Source organism: Stegodyphus dumicola, chromosome 8 (genome assembly GCF_044657685.1).
Source record: "Stegodyphus dumicola isolate Sdum_Otavi_A_Nest chromosome 8, ASM4465768v1".
Classification (NCBI taxonomy): domain Eukaryota; kingdom Metazoa; phylum Arthropoda; class Arachnida; order Araneae; family Eresidae; genus Stegodyphus; species Stegodyphus dumicola.
In genome coordinates this window covers 113543227-113566309 of record NC_140775.1, presented here as the reverse complement: position 1 = coordinate 113566309, position 23083 = coordinate 113543227, and the positions used below count along the sequence as shown (strand labels likewise).

At 34.6% G+C, this 23083-nt stretch overlaps 1 protein-coding gene across 3 annotated transcripts in view; it reads left to right on the top strand.

The window, feature by feature from the left end:
* Positions 1–23083, top strand: part of LOC118186720 (SLIT-ROBO Rho GTPase-activating protein 1-like) — a 480238-nt gene that overhangs the window by 201142 nt on the left and 256013 nt on the right. The window contains exon 1 of one of the 3 annotated variants that reach the window (XM_085822298.1): positions 5623–6129. The exons of the other annotated variants lie outside the window; for them this stretch is intronic. Coding sequence (XP_085678424.1) covers positions 6069–6129 — 61 coding nt within the window. The 5' untranslated portion in view covers positions 5623–6068. Of the gene's footprint in view, positions 1–5622; positions 6130–23083 lie in introns of those variants that run through there. 3 annotated transcript variants of the gene reach the window in all.

Below are 23083 nucleotides of genomic sequence, written 5' to 3'. Positions count from 1 at the left end.
TTAAGACTGTACGGTTTTCCAAACCATAGAGTTTTTTCAGAAGCCTCCAACACCTAATTCCTTATTTTTATAAAGGGAAAAACAAATTAAAATAATTGACAATTATAAAGATTGTGAATATAAACATAAGCAGATAGTTATAAAGATTGAGAGGACGGGTTTCAGGGGACTAAGGCCAACACCGTCTCGAAGAATCCTATCTAGAAGGTGTTGCTTAGGCATGGGTCTCGTGGTACTTGGTGTGCAATCGTAATCGAATTTGAGTTTGCTTTTCAAAACACACTCATAAAGTGGATCAATGTTATTTAAATCCAAGAACTGTGGATTCCAGAGAAGCTACTGACATACTACTGAAATCATGACTTGACATTCTTCGTTCAATGTAATAGGAGTAATCATTTTTGAAAGGTGTAAAATAATATATGCGGCATATCAATAAGTGTTCCTAGTTTTATGTCTTCTGTTCCACTTTAGTCTCTGTTTCGCACATATACATGACAGAATGATATAAGATGATATAATGCAGTAGTAGCAGTGCCACAGATATTTTTGTTTCTATACTTTCCTTCGTCCGGTTTGACTGAAAATTGATTTTTGTAGATGCATACTCTTCCTAGCAGTTGCCGTTGCAGCTGTTGCTATGGTCTTCCTCTTTTGAATTAGTAACCTTCTTTAACGTGCTCCCATCTCAGTCGTTGAGTTTCATTTTTCATTCACAAATATGTTTTGGAAACGATTTCTTGCTACGGGCATTTTGTTTTATAATGATCTGAAACAACAGATTTGGATAAAGTCAAAAATTTTGCATTTGATGTCACTAGTGCGTTAAATAGATGGGCTGCAACGATTTTCTCATTTTGGAATTCCATTTTACCCTCAGCTGGAACTATTTTCGCAGACCTCAGGTTGTAATGCCCACAGATAACATCTTGAGAATTAAGAAAAACATCTGGAAAAAGTAAATATTTTTTTTCCTCGCTTCGTATTTTATAGCTTTCTTTGTAAAGGACTTGAAAGTTGAAAGTAACTTTGCTAGATACTTTGAAAAAAAAACGTCTGAAGGACACTTCTTTACCTTTAAATTCATTCATGACACTATGATTACATCTATCGCTGAAATGATTCTCAAATCCCCAAGTTCTCTTTGCGCACTTTATTTGTGTTTAGATTTTATTTATTGATTTATTTATTTATTTCTGTTAAATAAAGAATGCGTCTTTTAGTCTTAAATGAAGTGAGGGAAGTGATTTTAGTTACGAGGCATTGACAAGTATTATGAGCAAAAACAGGAAGGGATGCAGTAAGATACCTTTTTTAAAATAACGGAGTAAATGGCTAAATACAATGCTTATCTCAAAGCTGAATAAATATGTATGGTTAACTCATTAGTAATGAATGAGTAAAGTTCCGTGTGTATTAATTTCAAAATGATATTTCAAGTTAAGAAAAAGCGCTGTCTTTTATTCTACTAGTTGTTGTAATTTCGTTGTTAGTAAAATTATATTCTGTACTAAACTGTGTAACTGTTCTTGTTGCGTAAGTTAGACAATTCATGACTGACAAATGGATATACGTGAAACAACTGGAATACTGAAGCGATTGACAAGAACATCTGGCATACTATTCTCAATATATGTTAAAGGTTAAGTTTGGCTTACCGGTTCTTAATGAAGTCAAGTTAAAAAAGACTTGGAGCTTCCAAAATTCAATTTTTTTTTATTCGAGTTTTAATTTTTTTTTCCGGCGTATTATTTTTGTTAAGAAGAGAAGCGAAATGTTTGTATAATATTCATATTTATTTTTTTAATTAAACAAAAAATTAATAAACGATCTTATTTGAAGTTTTAGTCCGTGATCTTAAGATTTCGGATTACAATTTCCCCTTCTATTTAATTTATTCATGTGTTTTTTATTTTGACGTAGCGGCGTTTCGTTTCTTAGCAGCGAAATTTTGCATATGGCCATTTGTATTTATTTCCCTATCAAATAAATGCAGCCTTAATTTTTTTTTTAAATATTTTTTTAGTGAGAAACTGACGTGACTATTACAATAAGCTTAAGAGCAGCTCAGCAAATGAAATGTAATTTTTATTTTTTTAAGCCCAAGAGGCGAGTTTTGTTCTCGAAATCGGATTTTGCGTTAGGTCATTATGAACGACATATCGCTTTACAAATTGAAGGCCGGCCAGACGGTATATTGATTAGAGGAGGTCACTGCGATACCGAAGGCCCCGGGTTCCAATCCCAGAGAAGGCATGATTGTTCCTCTCCGTCCTTTCATAGGAGGCAACGGTGGCTACCAATTTTGGCTACCACTTTTGGCTTTAAGGGAGCCTAATGTCGAAAAGGCAAGTGCCCGCCGTTAGATAAAGGGCGGACTTTATTCATTAGAAAAAATAAAATGTAAAAAGTTTGACTCCCGTATAACAAAAATTGAATGAAGTATTTTTATTCATATTTAATTTCAAAATTTGCGGTTTCTGACATCATTTTCAAGTTGCCTTAAAGAGGTGGTTAATAAATACATTAGAATAATTCGAGGTTGATTTTTTTTTCCGTTAAATCAGCGGTTCTCAACCGGTGGTACGCAAGACAAAAATAGGTGATACACAAAGAAACAAAGCATTTTTAACTATTAAATTCAAAAATATCGCAAAGAAAAAGAACATTTGATAGAAGTTTCCTGTGATCGAACTCTTCACTGGATATTTAGAAAATGGCACACTCGTTAACTTTTGGTTAATAATAATTTCCAAAAAATAATTTCCAAAAAGGCTTTCCAAAAAGCTATCAAATTTGTATTGCCTTTTTGCACGTCTTGTTTGTGTGAGCAAGGATTTTTTCCATGTTATATTTATAAATACAGACCAAAATTAAAAGAGGATCCTAATTTACGGGTAAAGCTAAATGAAATAAAACTAGACATAAAGAATTCGATCTCTCTTAAATAGGCTCAAATTTCGCACTAAATTTTAAAATTATATATTAAGTAAGTATATAGTAAGTATATACTAAGTAATATAACTTAAATTTTGGTAATTAAAACGGTAACCAATTTTTAAAGTAATTGTTTTTTATGTGTACATATTTTATACAAATAGCCAATAGGTTGCGCAAATGGCAATATATATATATATATATTTAATATTTCTATTGAGAAATCGAAAAATTATCATTGTAAAATGTAGTGGTGGTGCTAATGGTTTTCAGTTTTTGTTTAGATGGTACGCGTTATTCAAAAGATTGAGGACCGCTGCGTTAAATACTATTCAGTGACATTCGTTTTTTGATTTGTTAGTGTGTAATGTTCTTTAATTATTAATTTTGTTACAGTTGTTATGCCTAAGGAGACTCAATAATTGATAAGTTTTGAAACGTTAGAAATACGTTATTAATATTCTCATGCAGATCCTAATATCCACATAGACCACATAGACCAAGAATTTTGCTTTTGTTAAATTTTTAAAAAATTTTTAGTACATTTTTTTTAAAACTGTGTAAGATATTTATTTTATTTTTATTTTAACGAACTTTTCTAGCCCAAAGGGGCAACTTGCCTGGAAGGGGTATTAATTTTGTTTTGGCATTTTGCGTCGTTTCACTATAAACGGCGAATCACTTTTTAAATTGTTGCCACCCAATATTAGAGCCCTGTATTACATTAAAAGAAATTAAATAATGAAGAATCTGCATAAATGTATGTATGTGTCTCGCATTGTGATAAAACAACGGTACCTAAAACCATCAAATTTTGAATAACGTAATCCTCCACCGAATATGGGCAACTGGAAGCCCAAATTTGGAATTTGCTTTATTTCATATTTTGTAAAGCATTTATGAGTTTTTGATTAAGAAACTCAACGATTTTAAAGCGAGCAAGAGCAACAATGTACAAGGGGGGGATATCTCTTGCGGGTGAGACTGTGTATCGGAAATTCTAAAGGTGTGCTATTTTGTGATATTGCTGTTGAATTCAATTTTATGGTTTCAATGCGAAGAGCATGATATTTAGTAAATGAAGGTAACACGCAAAACGTTAAAAAAAAAGGCACCTTTGGAGCTTTCAGATTTTTTTTTTTAATTCCTTGTTTCATTTTTTAGAGATAAATGCATATTTTGTAACAATATTAACATGGTATCAATATACTGTATGCAGAAATAGTGAACTGTGGCATAAGTCTATGTTCAGGGGATGACTTCGAATAATTAAGCATTAACATGTTGTTCGAATGACTTAAAGTATCTTTATTTATCGGCGTACTGAGTTAATTATTATCTGCTATTATTAGGATATTTATATCAATAAAAATTTGCGTTATAGTAAAAAGTAATTTCAGAATTACTAAATTTGGAAAGGTTAAAGATTTCATTAAATGCGTATTAAAAACATTTTAAAGTATTTTAATCATGTGTTTTCCTGACTTCATTCTAGAACATTTATTCGCTAATCTAAAATTGATAATGATCCTTTAAAAAAATTCAGAAGCTGACTTTTTTTGTGGGTGTTAGTTACCCATCCATATGTTTTTTTTATGGGAATTAAATAAGAGTAAAATCTTTTAAAGTTTACCTGTAAGCAGGAATTTATAAAATTAAATGGGTTTCGAGAAACTATATATTTGTCGACCGCTGCACCTCGAAGACCATGTACGAAGAGTACCATTAATCAGTTGTATTAATTAAGAAAAATATACGATAAAATACGATTGTCTAAAATAAAAATATACTAAAGTGAATCCTTTACATTTTTAATGAAAACTAGCTGATTTAACTGATCAGAACATAGCGGATGTTGGACTGAAATCAGTGATTGAAACAACTAAAAGAACTGGATTAAAAATTCATCATCATTTAAAGTCATACAAGTTCGTATAGATGTATTTTAATACAGGTATGCGAATGTATTACAATATACACTTTTGTGTTATGATGTTGTAGGCATTTACTTCTACTTTTCATTGCCGAAAATTATTACCGAAAAAAAGTGCTGGTAGCTCGGTCCGAGGTTTGAATCCTGCGAACGGGCTGGCTGCATGGGCGTTTTCGTGGTTTTTCCGATGTGTAAAGTGTATACGAGCGAGTTTCCCTTAGAGAGTCCTCCAAGAAGGCATCCATCCCCTTAGAAAGATAGCCCTAGTGTGCTTTGCCGTAATCTCAATAAACAAAACCAAACGGAAAAAAAAGTGTTATTCGAAATAGCTGCGCCCCATTTAGTTTGAATTAATGAGATTCCGCTATAAACGTGTAGTAATTGTCGAAGTTCTTTTAAATCAACTATTTGCATTTCCATTAATAAAAATTAGCGAAATTTAATGAACTCTTTTCATAACAATAAAATATGAATTGAAAGTTAGAAGAGAAAAATCGATTTTTCTTCATGAAAAGAAAAGTTCTTTCAAAACATGCAGATAAAATCAGTCATGAGTCAAGATAGTAAATACCTGTAGGGTATTGTTAAAAGTGTTTGGCGATGTAAAGAATGCTTAGAATATGATCTTGGCGGTAGAGTTTGTAACATTAGTCGCCAAGAAATGGCAACCCCAATCCGCAGAACGAGACGCGTGGAATAGCAGCGCTACCCGCGAGGTAAATCCAAAAAAAAGTTTGTTGGCGGCATCTTGTGTAAAGTTCCGCGGAGCGTTCGTAGCCATTCCCCTCTTTTTTGTTTTCATTGGCAACTCTCTCCAGATCTCATGTCCCGCCAAAACGAAGTCTGTTTGATTTCTGCTAATTGCACGTGCGGCGGAAGATTGAATACTTTGTGTCACGTGCTTCAAAGTTAGGAAGAAAAAAATAGAAGTCGGATGCAACACCTGAACATATCCACCGTACCGTTTCAAGTTTTCAATCGTTTGTTTCTGGAGAACGAGTTTTCCTCCGTTTTCGACATGTTTTCGTTCTAGTGTGGATATTAGTTGAGTTTCGTGTTGTGTAGAATTCAGTTGCTTGTATAACTTTGTGTGTGTCTTTGTTGTTGTAACCATCGTTGATTTTAAGATATTGTGGATCCACCTGAATAAACTGCATGAAATATTAGATCTGTGTGTTTGCTTTAGGAGGGAATTAACATGAGCGGCCGGCCCAGGCTTAGAAGAGCTGGAACTTTACGACGATCGTACTTCTACAATAGTAAGTGTAATTTTCAGTTTAATTTAACAATGTATGTTGTTTTTGTGTTGAATGTTTATATAACTGTTAGGTTATATAAGCACATTTATTGATACAAATAATATTTATTGAGATGACCACTCACTTTTCCAGACAATTTTGGTCATTGTTACGACGCTTGCTTTAGAGAAGAGACTTCTAGTATGTTGTTTAATTATATTCTCAGAAGTACTGATAATTTTCAGACGTGGTCGTGTTAGGAAGCTGGTCGCCGCGATTCCTTTATTAATTTACGCAAAACTCAGTTCTACAAACAATTGCTGAAAAACTAATTTTAGAATTAGTTTCAATGTTGCCCAAACCTCTGCTGTAAAATAATATTACGTAGGTAACGTATGTTCACAGCAGTTAAATTATTTACCTGTATCAAATTAAAGTAGTAATCAAGTTTGTACAATACCATAGTTTTTATATTCATAATTTCAGTTTGGCAGAATATTGAATTTTCCATTATCATGAATTGTTTTGATACATGCACTTTTTTTGGTCTATTTATTTAAGCAGGTATTCATAAAGTCGTTTCTTGAAGATTCCATGTATATAAAAGCTTGGACAATGGGGGGGGGGAGGAAATTTAAAGGTTTAACAATAGAAGAAAGGTAGTTTTACGCAATTCTCTTATGCATATCTCCGAGATCGGAGAATAGGCATACCTTTACACAGTGAAATATGGCGATGAACACTCTAAATGCGTAGGGTGATGAGAGCAAAAAAAGTAATTTGTGTTAAAGGCGTGTCGCTGACGATATGCTTCATTTTCTTTTTGTCTTGGTAAAAAAGCAGTCTTTTATCGTGTGGGAAAAGCAAATTAAATGATGTGAACTCATGTTATTTATTTTGTATACCTTCGCATTCTGTTACGAAATGATTTTGTTTTTATATTTTTGAGGCATTTTCTAGCGAGTTAAAGAAAATCCAGTGCGTAATATGCATTTATATTTTTATCCGTATCGAATGCGACATTAATGTTTTTAAACTTTGGAAGCGAAAAGTTATAACGTAAAAATGTTTCTCTTGTGCATTCTTGCGTAAAATGAAGTTGAAAATAATATTCATATTTTTAAATTAATAATGTACCTTAAAATATATCGTTCAAAAATAAAAAAGACAAAGAATGGTATGTATAATATAATTGAAATATTATGTGATTGTAGAAACATTTTGTACTTTTTCCTAAAATGACCCATGAAGTATCGATAGGATCTAAGTACAGAATTTTCATTGACATTTTTAAACTGTCCATTTTTTTAAGGGGGACGGATTTGATACGCTGGTTTATGTATTTGAATTAATGGTAACATTGTTTTGTTCTGTATTCCCTTTAAAAGATTTAGCCCTCCTTTTTCTTACATATGTTCTTTTTATTATTAAAAATCGCATATTAATTTTAGAAGTATTAATCTCCCCCTCCCACAGTTATGCTGACATTATTAGGTTATTAAGTTTACGCAAATTCTTTTTTCTATTTTGTGATCATATATTTGAACAAAATATTGCAAACATGACTTGATAAATGCCATCTAGAAGTGAGAATTTGTAGTTTGTTTACATTCTTCAGAGTGGCGCAGCGGTCGCACCATGTGAACTGCTTATTAATCACGTGATTTCATGAAAGAAATCGATTGGCTTCATCAATCCATCAATTCATGCAATATTAAATCTGTTCATATTTTTATTTACTAAGTATTTAGTTTTAGATCTGAAATTTTCATTTTTTCATTTCGTATACTTTATGAGTAATTTTTTTTTTCTGTCCAGTAGATAATAATAAAAGACGACTAGAAATGTTTCTTGATAGTTCCTTAGTTTAAAAGATGCAACTTGTTTTATGTGCATAATTTATATTTAATCAAAGAATTAGCTTAATTATGAAAGGTGAAATATAACAGCGTACAGTTGGTTTACATTCTGCGAGGTGGAACTAATTTCATTCCATGCGAGTTCGTTCCCGGCAAGCTAATGGTGTACACAAATGGCTTGTAAGAATTAAACTAATAATTATTCTAGCGTTTAAGTATTACTGGTTTACTAACCAGTAATTCCTAACTGATAATTACTAACCAGTCCTAATCATAACTAAATAATTACTAACCAGTAACATGTATTATTTTGCTTTAAAGTATTATTTAGTGTAAAATATTTTAACTGATAATCTTTTATATGGCCGGAGGAATGTCATACATATGAAAATATAAAATAGTACCTTTTTATGTTAAAATAAAATTCTAAATCATTTCTTAGAATAACTTGATTACGAGACAACCTTGCGTAAGCTAATTCGATAGATGAGATTTTCTGTTACTACGATTGAGCGAAATAATTCTGTTTCACCTTTTTCATGATTTCTGTTTAATTCTGTATCCCTTTAGTTCACATTTAGCGAAATTTTTTATCACCAGTCTTTTCTTTTTAAAATTTTTCCTGTATGTTTTCTCCCTAAAGTCAAAAAATGTGTTTTTTGTTCAACAATCAGTTTTATGTAGCTTCAAACCTAGAGAATAGTATGTAAACAAAGAGTAAGAAGTTATTATATATTTTTTAAAAAAAATGAGCTAGTTTTCTAGCGCACTGTGCGTGCGAATAAATTTGATTTTGATGCTCAGTCTGATATAAATAAATTTTCGAAATATCCCCATATCTTGACAAAGCGATTATAATCTACTATCATATTTTTCATGACAAGATCAAAACGCGGGATTTTGTCCAGATATCTTTATTTCCTGTTTTCTCTCTCTCTCTCTTTTTTATATATATATAGTTCAAAGGGGCATTTTGCCCAAAAGGACCATTAATTTCGTTTTGGCAGTTTGCGTTGTTTCAGTTTTCAAATTGTTGCCACCAAATATTAGAGCCCTGCATTATATTTAAAGAAATTAAATAATGCAGAATCTGCCTGAATGCACGTATGTTTCTCGCATTGTGATAAAACAACGGTACCTAGAGAACCATCAGAATTTGACTAATGTAATCTTCCATAGAATATGTCATGTTGAAGCCCTAATTTGAATTTGAAATTTATTTTATTATTGCTTTCCTATTTTGTAACACTTCAATGAATTTTTGGTTAACAAACTAAACGATTTCAAAGCGAGCAATGGCAACACTGTACGGGGAGGGGGAAGGAAAAAAAAAGCACTTTTATCCCCAGCGCGCGAATTCTGTATCCGAAATTCTAAAAATATGCTCATTTTAATATTATTTTGCGATATTGCAGTTGAACTGAAACAAAGGTAGCACACAAAATATTAAAAAAAGTCCCTTTGGACGTAATTTAAAATCTAAAACCTTTCAGTTTTTTTTTTTTTTTTTTTTTTTTTTTTTTTTCGTGGTGTGTGTGTTGTTTTGTATTTGCTTATTATACCGTCAGCTGACCAACTAGCGCTATTTAGCGCCATTTAATGGATGACTGTGTTCCTTAGATCCGCCAACGGTTGATGAAGTGACACGAAAGTGCCTCTCTCTCTCTTTTTTTTTTTAATTTTTATATAACAGATCTATTAGATGTTCAGACGTTAAAAAATTTAAGCTGTTGTTTTTATCAACTGAGTTTATTTTCTCACATAAGGCATAGTAATCCTCTCTCCGAATCAACGGCTGAACAAATTAGTTATGCCTATTTACTATATGTGCTTAAAGCGATTTCACTTAGTTCACGAAGTTTTTGTTCGTAGATTAGTTTAAATCGCTTTCAGGTAGGTTTTCTTATTTGAAATACTCAAGAAAGTGTAATTTACTCGTTGATCTGTAGGTCCTGTAAGTAAAATTTTTGTATATAATTTGCTCTCGTATTTGATAAAATTCAGGGGAACATCATTGCCATTTCTGGGAGTAAAGCCTACGTTACACTGTTGAGATTGAGGAAGAGGGGAGGCTACTTGCTACTTACGTAGCGAGTTAGTTACAAATATGCTGATAACGAGCATTGATTGATTTGCAGCGGCTGAAGGCCGAAATTATCTTGTGCCGCGGAATGCATCTTTCTTCACGTCGCCCGGAATTCGCGTGCTCTTTTTTTTTTTTTTTTTCAGAATCGATATCAGATTAATATGATTATTAGAAACGTGATTTGTGCTAATGTTACGCCTTTCAAAAGCGTTATTATTATTACTTTGTTTGAAGGATATCTTTTATTTACTTATTCTAGTATCTTTATTAAAAAAAAAAAAAAAAAAAAAAAAAAAAAAAACCTCTAATAAGCAGCCAAATGTTAACAACAGTGAAAACAACCAATTTTTACTTATTTCAGTGCAGTGAATCTAAATGTGACTTCAAAATTAGTCATAACGCAATTTTGAACATCCGTAGTGTTCAGAACTTGAACTATGAAAAGTTTTCAAAACATGCTAGCTCAGCAGTGACCAAAGAGATAAAATCGCTGAATAGTGATGACTCTGGTGCCAGTCCGGCGAACTTGCGACGTTTTTGTGATTTATGTACGAGTTTCTTTTAGAAAGTCCTCGAAAAAGGCATCCCTTCTCACAACAGGCAGATTGTTTTCGCATGCTTTGCCGTAATCATCCAAACAAACGAGAATAAAAAATAAATGCAAAACGAAAGAAATTTGTTAAATGAATACTTTATATTACTACTGTGACTGAATTTTCTGAATTGCAATAAAATATTACATTTTAAGAAAAACAAATTTAGTAAAAACCGAATAATGCATTCAGCTGAGAAGTGGCCAGGCACTAGTTAAAAAATATATACACAGCAGACCTTAATGTTTTAGTATGATGGCTGCCCTTAGGCTGCTGATTTAGATTTTGATGAATATTGAAAGAAATGTTCTGTAAAACTGGGAAGTGGGAAAGCATGCTATTCCAAAAGTCCCGAAGGACACAGTTTAGTACATTTATTTCTTTCTCTTTTTTTTGGGGGGGGGGAGGTATATGGTGATGTCCACTTTTAGTCCATAGAGGTTTAAATACTCTCTATCAGTTTTAAATATAGGCTTTTAGAAAGTAATACGTTTTGGACACTTTTTTTTTTTTTTTTTTATGCTTGCTTTACAGTTAAAAAGGGTTATTGTTTTGAATGAAACGTTACCAGCCACTCGAGTTCGGTTTAGTGTCTGTTTCTAGTAGATCTCATTGAAGGTATTCAATTTTAGTAATTTGTCTTTTAATGCATCCGTAGCCTAGTGGTTAAGAACGTTAAATACTGGTAGTTTGACTTGGGTTCGTACCCAGCCAGACGGGCTGGTTGTTGGGAGCTTTTCGTTGTTTTGCCCAGGTGCAACGTGAATACGAGCCAGTTTCTCTTAGTCTCCAATGCGCATCCCATTGTCTTAGACAGATAGGTGTTGTGTGCTTTGCTTTATTCAGATAATTTAACCTAATCTTAATCCCTCGATGAACACGACATTTCTAGCTCTTAATGCTACTCATATTTTAACACTGTCTCCGCCATAGATTTACAAACGTATTGTTTCTAATTTTCTCCATCTAAAACTGCGATTGTCACATTTAAACAAACAAAATTTTGACTTATCTGGGAAATAACTAAATTCTAGAAATCTTGTAGTTTCTGTATGCATTTCTTTGCGTATTTAAAACGTCTATTAGTATTTCACACAGGTGAGTGTAGTTTATTCCGAAAGATCTAAATTATGTTCCTTTGAATGCATAAAAATGTGCAACAGGGTTTATATGAATTTTCGCCCGATTTTCCTTGTCGCTTATCACCTACCGCGAAATGTCTTTTCCCCAGGTCCTTCTAATTCCAGTTCCACGTTCTAGATGGGAAGATTGAATGGGTATACTATTATTTATGCTGTATGGCTATGTAGAATATTTTATGCAAATAAGTTATAGGATAAGTTTAAGGTGAAAGCATCTTAACGAGCAGAAAAATTCAGAACAAGGGAGAGAGAACCATCAAACGGAGGTCGAATTCTTAGCCGTCGATGAGGGCAGGAATTTCTGGGCGAAAAAAGCATGAATACGAGTACACGAGGATCATTTGACTGGTTTGATCGGAGGGATGCTTTCCACTTGATCTGTGGTGGAACTGACTTCATTCAGTTTATGCTAAGGGAAGTGTTTGGAGTCTACCACTATTTTAAACCTTTTCAAACTCCCTTCTCTATATTTCTGTTACGTAATTTTTTGCTAAATATGTTTCTTTAATTTTTCCTTTCCATATTTTTATAATCTTTCATGTCGGTATTAGTTCGTTTGTTCTTTTTCTCCGATTTCAAACTTTTCTATCCCATTCAAAGTCGAAATATCAACTATTAGGACCAAATGATTCTTAATAGGCCGATAAAATAAAGAGTTCAAGTTTTTGTAGAGGAGTGGGGAAGGAACATAATAAAGCATGGTATCTAGTTTTGTTAATTTATTATTTAAATTTTAACGTTGATCAAAATGCAATAAAGCTATTTCAGTTCTGAAGAAATTTACTTCCTTTTGCGTTGTATTTAATTTTGAAAGCATAAAAAGCTTGCGAAAATATTCAATGAGGAAACTCAACTCCTGTTGGGGGGTACCTTTCTTTATCCCCTCATTGTATTTTGTTATAAGGAAATTACGACCGTTATGCACGAACTGTATCATTTCGGATTTCATGAGCTTTTCTAGGTTTTTATTTTTTAATCATAACTCATGGGAAAGAGTGAAATTCTATCCTCCGAAACATCCTTCAAATGTACTCTTCTCCTTTAGATAAGTCAAAGGGATGGAATGCTGAGAGTAAGCAGATCTCGGGATCGCTGTGTGGGGCTTCCACGAGTATTTTTGTATTTTTGGTTGCTATCTCGTGCTGTCTGGGGTGTGGCACGGGCTGTGGAATGTTGCGCTTGCTGCTCTCAACAACCCACTGGGGGATGGGGTGGCTGCGCAGCCGGCACCCGCTCCCTTTCGCGGAACTTGTTATCTGGGGGATGAAAGTAGAAGCTGTTGAAGTATCCGTGGAGTTGAAAGACGCGGGAAGATTTTGTGTTGTATGTGGTACTTCGATTCAAGAGTAGTAAAAGCATGATGGATAACATTAGATAGCGGATCTGTTCTGCTTGAAAAAGCCGTGATATTTAGGAGTTGATTATTCATGTGTTTCTCATGTGGTTTGGTCATGCTGGGTCGTAGCATTTAATGGGTATTTCATGTTGGAAAGTATTAGGTTGAGTGAAGAAGAATTAACGAAATTTTCTGCAACTTGCAGGAAATTATTGCAAGCCTCATGCGCAAGTGATGTAGTCAAAAAACGTGCGTTGAATAATTGAGGTTTTTTTAAAATTTTGTATTTATTTATTATTATTATTAAAAAAATCTAAGGCCTGGTATACCAAGTTTTTATCCACTAGCTTGTGGCACTGTCATTATAAAAACTCATTTAAATATATTACCTTATGTTCTATGTCTAGAAATTTTGGGGATACATGCTAAAGCTAACGGGCCTATCATAGCTGTTTAGCTTAAAATTGTTTCAGGTATTAATGAGAATTTGAATAAGATCAGATAGTAATTTTTTAAAGTTTACTTTATATTTGAAAATTTGCGTGCTGGGCGACTAGCTTCAAAGAAATTTTTCTTTTAGTACCTAATAATTAGTATCAGTAGTTTTAATAATATAGATATGATATTTTTTCGCTTGTTTGTTCCGGTATGATAAATCGGTGTTAAGACATGCAAAAAAGATTGAGCAGAATCCCTTCGGGTTGTTTTTGAATTTGCTCAATGCCGCCCATATCGATGAAATAACAGATTAATGTTCTACATATGCATCCCACGCTTTGCCAGTTTCTTTTTAACAAAATAATCTCTACCCGGCCAGCAAACATGAATGCAGTTATCGACGCTACTTGTTCTGTTATTTATTTTCAGCGATCATGATAGTTTATTACGTAAATTGTAATTTTGACCCGTCGACCAGTTCTTCTATGCAGACAAGAACTGAGGAGAGGAGATAAATTAACACTATGATAAAAATAAAGAACCACAATCTGTTTTTCATTTGGGTTGCTTTGCTTTCGCTGATACTTTTAAAGCTTTGAGACAGGTCTCGTTGCAGAAGAATGCATGATGGATAACATTAGAATTTCCCATTAGTTTTATGCTCAGTATTTCTAATTTTCTTGTAATGCGTAGTAAAGGTCTAAAGACTTATCTTTTGCATTCTCTCGAGCTGATTACTAGACTTTTAACCAAGATCTAGTTCTTCAGAATCCTTGTAATTAATGTTGTTTTATAATTAATGAATTAGGAATTAACCTAATAAGGGTCATCCAGCATGTAAATTACAATGATAACTTAATGCCTAAATTATGGAAATTTTAAATAAATCACCAGTTTTCTTTTGGGGGGGGGCGCGTCGTGTAAGATTCCCTAAATGCTTAAATCGGCCATTATATATCGCGTCTTTTTATCGGTTCTTGGTTCAAAAAAATTCATTTGCATTTGGGTGCCTGGACCACGCTCTGAATCTAGCAAGCTATGTTGGTAACAAAGTTTGTTCATCATAATATGAAGACATGCGCAAATGAGTCGGAGACTCGAAATAGCGTGATCATATGATATAGGGTAGCAAATAAATTATACACGATCCAAAAAAGGAGTCATTCGGAGGAGAACTGAAAATTCATTGGCTTAAAAAAATAAATACTATATATAGCAAAGAAATTGGTGATATCAGTATAAATTAGCGTTTTTGCGTGCGCCGCACTATAGCTGGGAAAAATATCGAGTTTAGAACCTATACATAGCAATCATTTTTTCTCCCAAGATTGACATATCAAGCTCGCTCTAGCCGTAGAAACAAAAGAGAGATTTTAAAGCACATCTGCTGGTGCTTCTTACCAGCATGCATCTAAGCATAGAATACCTATGCAAAAACTCATTAATTGTGAGTACCAACATTTATAATTAAGATACAATAATACGCCAAACAAATATTAATTTAGAAGTCAAACAACAAAAATCAGCGTTATATTTTCAAGTTTTCACAGGACTAGTTTCGATTGTTTTACCGAACCATCAACCTCATCTGCAAAAGCGCAAATGAACGAAGTAAGATATAATTATAAGATAAGAAAGCCTGGACAGGAGATAAGCTACTGGCGTCATCTGTTGATGAAACCAGAACTAAAACATAATTTATTTAAAAACTGAAGGCAAAGATTGATTTAAAGAATGAATTCGACTACACGGAGTAACTGGTGTACTGTAGAGTGTTCGGACCGGAAACAGTAATACCGGAACAATTTGGCTTCCGGTCTGAACACTCCACGGTACACCAGTTACTCCGTGTAGTCGAATTCATTCACGAGGGCTTTCGTAAACGAGAGAAAACAGGAATTGTCTATCTTGACATTGCCAAGGCCTTTGACAGGACTTGGCATGACGGGCTTATTTACAAGTTCATGCGGCTTGGTTTTTCGGCGCAACTCATTAAAATTATCAACTCGTACTTGACGGGTAGATCCTTTCGGGTGCGAGTTTGCCACGAATACTCAACTCCCCGCCCGATTTGTGCTGGGGTCCCGCAAGGAAGTTTGCTCGGACCTCAAATGTTCAACAATTTCGTAAATGACATACTTAAGTCACCTAATGTCGATCTAGCTTTATATGCGGACGACACAGCCATCATGAACCAACATTCTAACACCTCCACGGTAATTTGCACTGCAGAATTATCTTTCAAGCCTAGAGCTCTGGCTCGGACTGTGGAAGATCAAAACTAATGTCGCTAAATGTGCTGTCACTTTATTTATTCGAAGTACTTTCGCAAATTTACCTTACTTGCAGTTCTTCGGAGAACCAATTTCCTGGGTTCCTACTTATAAGTATTTAGGAGTGATATTTGATTCAAAGTTAACTTGGCAACCTCACATCCCAAAAAAAAAAAAAAAAAAAAAAAAAAAAAAAAAAAAAAAAAAAAAAAAAGGATTTCCAGTGCGAAGGTTGTCAAAACCCAATTATGCCTTTTTTTCGCGAAAAAAAGGCAGTAATTTCGTGAATAGCGACCTGTCCACGAAAAACAGGAGTTTGCTCTATAAATCAATGATAAGGCCAATTCTGACATATGCTAGTCTTGTATGGGGCGCAGCAGCAATTACTAACAGGAAACATATCCAAATTTTTCAGAATATTATGTTACGGCAAATTTATAAAGCTCCTTGGTTTGTTACGAACGAGGACATTCATAATGCAGCCAAAATTCTCCCCGTGAATCGCTTTATACAGCGACTTTCGGCTAATTTTTTCCAAAAGATTCCTTCGATCGGAAACCCCGCACTCCACTGCCTGCCTGTTTATCACCCGGGAATTGCATCATGAAGAAAGAGACCCAGAGCTACTCTGGAGAACGCATATAATGCGCTTCCTTTTCCGAAGTGGCGTTGGTATGGAGATTAGGCGCCTCGAAGGTTTCACTACACTCGTTCGCGTTCCTCCGCCTGAGTGAAATCGCTGATCTTTCAGCTTCCCTCAGGGTCACTCTCTCTTTGTCCCGTAATCGGGCAATCTTATTTCTTTCAACCGTAAGCGGTTGTTAACTGACTTTAAGCACGCTTTTGTTCCCTTCTTAAAAGGGTTTTGTTCATTGATTATTATTTTTATTTAATTTTAACTTAATCTCACTGTGAGAATTAATACTATTTTTCATTAGGTGGCATAACACTTAAAGCTAAAGTAATCATTTTGCATTTATACAAGTTCCTCCTCAGAGGCATTACTGGCCGTGTCTCTTTAAATCAAACTCGCCTAACGAGTTCTCGCTTCTCCTTCCCTCCCAGACCCGAAGCACTTGCGACATGAAATTTTTGCGAGTGTTTCCGCTCTCGAGTTGTTAACACCACTTGACCATTGATCAAGGAAACGTCGATGCTTGTCAAAATTCATGATGTAACCCCCTCAAAATTGATTCTGGCGCTTTTTCGGCACAAAATTTTACTAAATTAAGTCCTTCAGTGTTTTTACTGTTTTTCACTGTGGAAGGCAGTTACTCTTTTGTTAAATTTAGCATTTGGCACTAAATTTTACCTCTTTGCGGAACCCTCTTTTTGGCGATAAAAATAATTCTTTGATGATGTAGGGATAAAGGCAATAAGCTTAAGTGCCTCGTAATAGGACCCTTCCTTGGTCCTTGGAATACGATTGGACTTAACCCTTTTATTTCTATTGGTGCATGTCTATACGTCCAGCAAAACCATCTGTGTGGTCTATAGGCGCATATGCACGTTAGTCATTCTAAGCCGTACTTCTGTTTTAGCGACGCTTATATAGAAAAACAATTGCGTTTTGAAATCGAAAAAATGCTGTATTGGGGATCCTTTTTCTTATTTCTATAATAACGTCTTTGAAAATTTAATCCTTTCGTATTTTTCAACTTCAAAAAACTTTTTTCTCCTCCTTTCCAAAATATACTGTGAATATTCCATTGTACTGGCAGCCCACAAGTGGCCGAACTGGAGATAATTGTTGAGTACTGGCAGTTCGTCCTTTATTTGATGTTTCTAACAAGATAGCAGCTTGGATTTTTCATGTGTTTTTCTATCAGCAATCTTAATGCAAACTAATTTTCCTTAAGAATCCTCCTCGGAGGCATCCTGACTAAAAACACATAGGCCTCGCATACTTCGGCATTAACAGTTAGTCAACTAACCATTACGTCATCATTTTCATCTTCAGTGTTCGTGCGTGGGCAAACTTGTCTTATCCGGGAATGCGGCTTAGGATCCACAACCTCTCTGCTGACATACGATCAATACGGCAGCAGAAAACCGGTTTCGATCCTATGCCGTTGTTTGTCTTCTGCGAGTATCTTATAACAGATTCTTTTCTTTTGATTGTTTATGCCATTCCAATGTATTACCGATGACTTTGTTGATTTTACTTAGGGCCGCTGTGCTTTTGTCATTAGAATGCCTTAAAATGCTGTCAGACCTGCTAGCCACTTTCTGCTTCGTGTCGAAAAAAACAAAGCATTTTCGGGAATCTTCCCTTCAAGGATGTTTTATTGGTTAACTTAATCGAGGGTTAGTTCTTTGGCGGACACCTGTGCGATGCAGAGCTATATTGAAAGCATCATCCCCAGCCTCGTAAAATGACTCGGGTACGTCCGCGCAATCCGTTGTCGAACGCAACTGTTTCGGTTGCAAACTCCCTTCTGTACTGGAAGAAACGCATTTTTCGGGGGGGGGGAAATCTTGTCCCTGTATGTGATAAGCTCATTTTCCAGTATCGAATGTGACTACTTTGTGCAGGAGACAAATGTGCATTGATCAATCCCTCTACTCACTATTACTAATTATTTTTTTTTTAAAAAGTTTGTCGTTCGTATTCTGATGTTGATTTTACGACATGTCCATGCTGTGTAACGTCGATCCTGTGAATTTCAAACATCTTGCCGCTGATCCTAGCGTTGCCTTCTCCAAAGTTTTCTCAGCTTCCGCTATTTTTACACTAATATGGAAAAAACATTGCCTTTCTTCCATATATTGTCTAGTGTTATTCTCTGAGTTGTTAATCAGTGTTCCAAAATAAATGTTATAAAAATTATTATTCAATTTTCTGCTTATCGAAAAGTTCGCAACAGTACCTTCTTGGAATCTAAATTTAAGCTAACCAGCTTCAAACCAACGTCTGCGTTTTAGTGCGAAACAGCGAAGAAAAAGGGGTAGCCGCGTAATCAAATCGAAAACTATTGTTTCTGTGTTCCAGTTCCAAAAACTGTTTCACCTCCACGCAACTAAGAACAATAGCTACGGCAATTCAGAAAAATTCGCTTCAACACATACCAGTCCTGTAGGCTCTGACGCCTCGCAACCGAAAAGCTGCACTTTTTAAACAATCTTGTAATCTCTTTTTCTATTTCTACTCTGCCGAATCCTCGATCTATTCCTAACCGAGGATATCCTGTTTACAAAGGACGCCTTAATAACGGTCCTACACCTTTTTAAATGGAAAAAGAAATTATTTATGTTCGTTTGTAATAGAAATAAAAACAATATAAACTCGGACTTCAAATAACTAAAATCTTAACACTACCGTAAGTGAAATATCTTCGCGAGACACAGAAAATTGTTTCGAGAACCGCAAGCGGTGCTCAGACAGTCAGTTTGAGACCATTGTTAAGGTACTGAAATGCATGAATTTTTAATGTAATTAGTGCAGAATCAGCCCCAAACCGTATTTGTACTTGGCGTAATGCGTTAAAACCGTGTAAGAAGTGGTCATGTTAACAGGATGTTTTATTCCAAGTATCCCTAGTATAATAGTACTATTAGTTTCTGTAAAACCGCCATGTTACGCAAAATGATAAACTAGAGAAATAAAAGTTTGACCAAAAAAAAAAAAAAAATGTATTGTGATTAGATTTAGAATGTTTTTGATGCTTGAAGGTAAGGTACCTCTTCCATGTCCTCCACGAAAGCGTAGAATTTTTCTGTAAAACTAACGCAAGCTATCTTTATCCTCAGTTTATGCAATAAAAAATGTTGCTTTGAGATTAGTTCTATTAGGCAACTGATTTTGGGGTTAGATGGTACTTCACCATTGCTTCATGAAGCTTTTTATTGTATTTGAAAATCTGTATCCATTTTTTTTCTTCCCGACTTCATTCCCGTTTTGTAGCTGGACTTTTGTTTTGAATGAAAATATCAGGTAACCAAGAGAGGTCGTGCGGTTTTCGTCACTCATCTGAAACAGCTCATGAAAATCTTAAAACACCCATTTCATTCTTCGAAATAATCACCATTGGATTCAGTTACATGTCCTCAACGAGACACAAGCTTTTAAATGCCCTTTTTGAGAAAATTCTTTTCTGGAGTCCCAAAAATTATGATACAGTTTTTGTGACATTGTCACGTTTTGGAAACTGCGGTTCTCTCAGGTGGATATCCATGTCCAAAAACAGGTAATAGTCAGATGGAGCAATGTCTGGGGAATAGCGTGGCTGAGGCAGAACTTTTCACCCAATATTTGGATTACCTCTTTGGTCGCTTTTGCTGTATGAGATCCGGCATAATCTTGGAGGTTGAGAACTCTTCTGTTGACAAGACCTCGGCTGTTATGGTTTTTCCCGTTTCTAAATAATCATAGTGGAGTATGCCAGCGCTGGTTCACCAAACACACAGCACTACCTTCTTTTACTGAATGTCCGGTTTAGCGGCCAATAAGACCGAAACAGAAGTCGACTAATGATGTTTCCTCTTCTGATTATCATACATGATCCATTTTTCATCATATGTCAAGATTTGGTCCAGGAACATCATATGTCAAGATTTGGTCCTTTATTATGGCGCGACAGCAAAGACAAGCATATGTGCGTTCAACCGCTGGAACTCGTTCTCCTCGGACAACCCACTTGCTTAGTTGCCTTGGCATCTCAAGGTTATGAAGATGTGATCGAATTGCTTCATTAGATACTTCAAACCTATGTGCATGCTCGTGGCAGGTTTAATGAGGATTCTGCTTGATTTCCTTCTCCAGCTGGACTTCGTTGAAGGTGGATGGATGACCAACATGACGCTTGTCTTCAAGCCTATCATCTTCAAAAGAAAATCGGCTGAACCGCTTTTGAGCGCTTTTAAACGTTCACTGATGTCTCTTCTAGCACATAGTATATTCTTTAAACGGCCTCTGCTGCTTTGTTTCCTAATTTGTACTCGGTAAAGCAAAATATACTTCAAAATCTCGTTTTCCAATGACATGTTCTTTGAAGATTGCGTTTTCTACAAAACTAATAGTGAAAAGGGCGATACACTCAGAACAACTCTGTACTGAATAAGGTTTGAAAGTGTAAACATACAATGTCATCGGAATCAGTTTGACCATACTAATGCGTCAAACGTAACTATTCTCAAAAACCGCACGAACTTTCTTGGTTACCTCGAAGAGAGAAACAGTCTGTTAAAAAGCTCTCTCACTAATTCACCCTTTCGGAACAAACAACAACCGGTTTCGGTAATATTGCTTGTAAAAAGGCATCATTAAGATTTCGCTCGTATCGAACAGTTTCACCTTCATCCTCCGAGAAACATTCTTTGTGATTAGGCGCAGTAATTCACTCGAAGAATATAGAAATTGGCTGTCAAGCTCATTCATATAACATTTCAAGCAACCTTGAATGTTTTCAATTACCTCACTACATCTCACAGCATCTGTCATTCTGTGTTTATTTGTTATTAAGGTGGAAATAAATGGTATTTTTATTTTAAATTTAGCCATGTACGTTCAAGCAATTAAGTTGGGGTATGGGATTCTCTAACTTCAGAATGAAGTCGATAAACTCCTTTTCGTCTTTTTTACTTTGCTGTGACTCCGGTTAGCAGTGTGTTCTTACACTGCTGCAAAACATGTGGGGAAATCAAGGTTTCATATTCCTCTTTTTTCACGAAAGATATTTTAGAATTTATTTTACGAAACTGCTTTTAAAGCAAACGTAACTATAAAAAATGATGCGCTAAAAATAAAAACAATTTCATATTTTTATGAAAACTAACAGGATTTAACTGACGATGGTATAACTAATCCCACGAAGGTTTAGGATTGATTTTCCCTCCTTAATTGCACCTAAGCTTACAAACAGTAGAGTATCTTATTTTCCGGAAAATATTGTCTGCTTACTGAATTTTAATGAATTATTATTAGGCTTTTAATAATAATTAATAATAATTCATTCATTGAGTATATACAGTTATGGATTCAAAAAGTGAAATTTGAAAACCAATAACATTTTCTTCGCACAGCCAATAGCCTTAACTCCTATCACCCTGGTGCGAAGAAATGTGGGACTGTTCTTAATCATCCCTTTAATCAACATATTTTACGTTTGCGGCCTACTATCGTTACACTACAGCAAAATCATACCTCATAGGCACCTTTTGAAAACCATTGCAGAAATTATGGGAATAGAAGAATTTTCTAATAACTTATTTACGCGAAAGCAACCTTCTTAGAAACTGTTTAAACTTAAGCAGCGTTCTGTATAAAAATGAGATAAATTTGAGAATTTTTTTTTAAGTTAATACTGTACTAACTGCAGTTTATAGAAAAGTCACATTAGATTGTTGCTAACTTATTACTTCCATGTACGGAATAAAAAGCAAGTATTGTAATCGCGAAAAGCTTCAGGCAGCATATTTCAACGAAAATATCCACCTTGACCGCTTTCGAATGCAATTTAACGATGTTTTTGCGTGATATCTGTACGTAAGGACAGAATAAAAGACTCTTTTTCCTCTAAAAAAACTGCTTTAAAAGGAATTCTGAAGAGAATTTTTCGTGGCGTCTGTACGAACATATGTACGTACGTACGTATCTCGCATAACTCAAAAACGAGTAGCCTCAGAATGTTGAAATTTTGTAAATAAGACTACTATAACATGTAGATGTGCACCTCGTATTTTGGTTTCAATCGGCCGCGCCAAACGTATATAAATAAATATATTTATAAATATATCCATTCTGTTACCCGGCTCAGTGATCTCAGTTTCTTTACTCTATGTTTGTAAATTGTACATTTTTTGCTTTGAAAATGCTTGAATTATGTTGTTTTTATCTTCCGGTTAAGGGTTTTATGCCTTTAGTAAATCTGTATGCAATATTTTTTGAATTATCAAGAATTTTAAAATTGTTTAAGTGCCGCTAAGCCTAATTTTATGACGGCCATTGATGTGTACATTTGAAAAAGGGGACTAGTGGATTTGTTGCTAATCTAGAGAAACTTAGCTTCGCAACAACAAAGATAACGCATTTATTTATTATTGCCAATTAAATCATGCTTAATCTTTTCTTGAATTTTTTCGAGGAAATAAGCGTTTAAGATTTACTTCGTAATTTTTATTACAGATATTTTGAGATTTTATGTATTTTTGCCTTGTCGCGAAGTGAGAACTCAATTAATTGAATGAGAAATACTCAATCGTCTGTGAAAAACTGTTTCTTTTTTGTTTTGTTTGCTTAGTTTCTTTTAT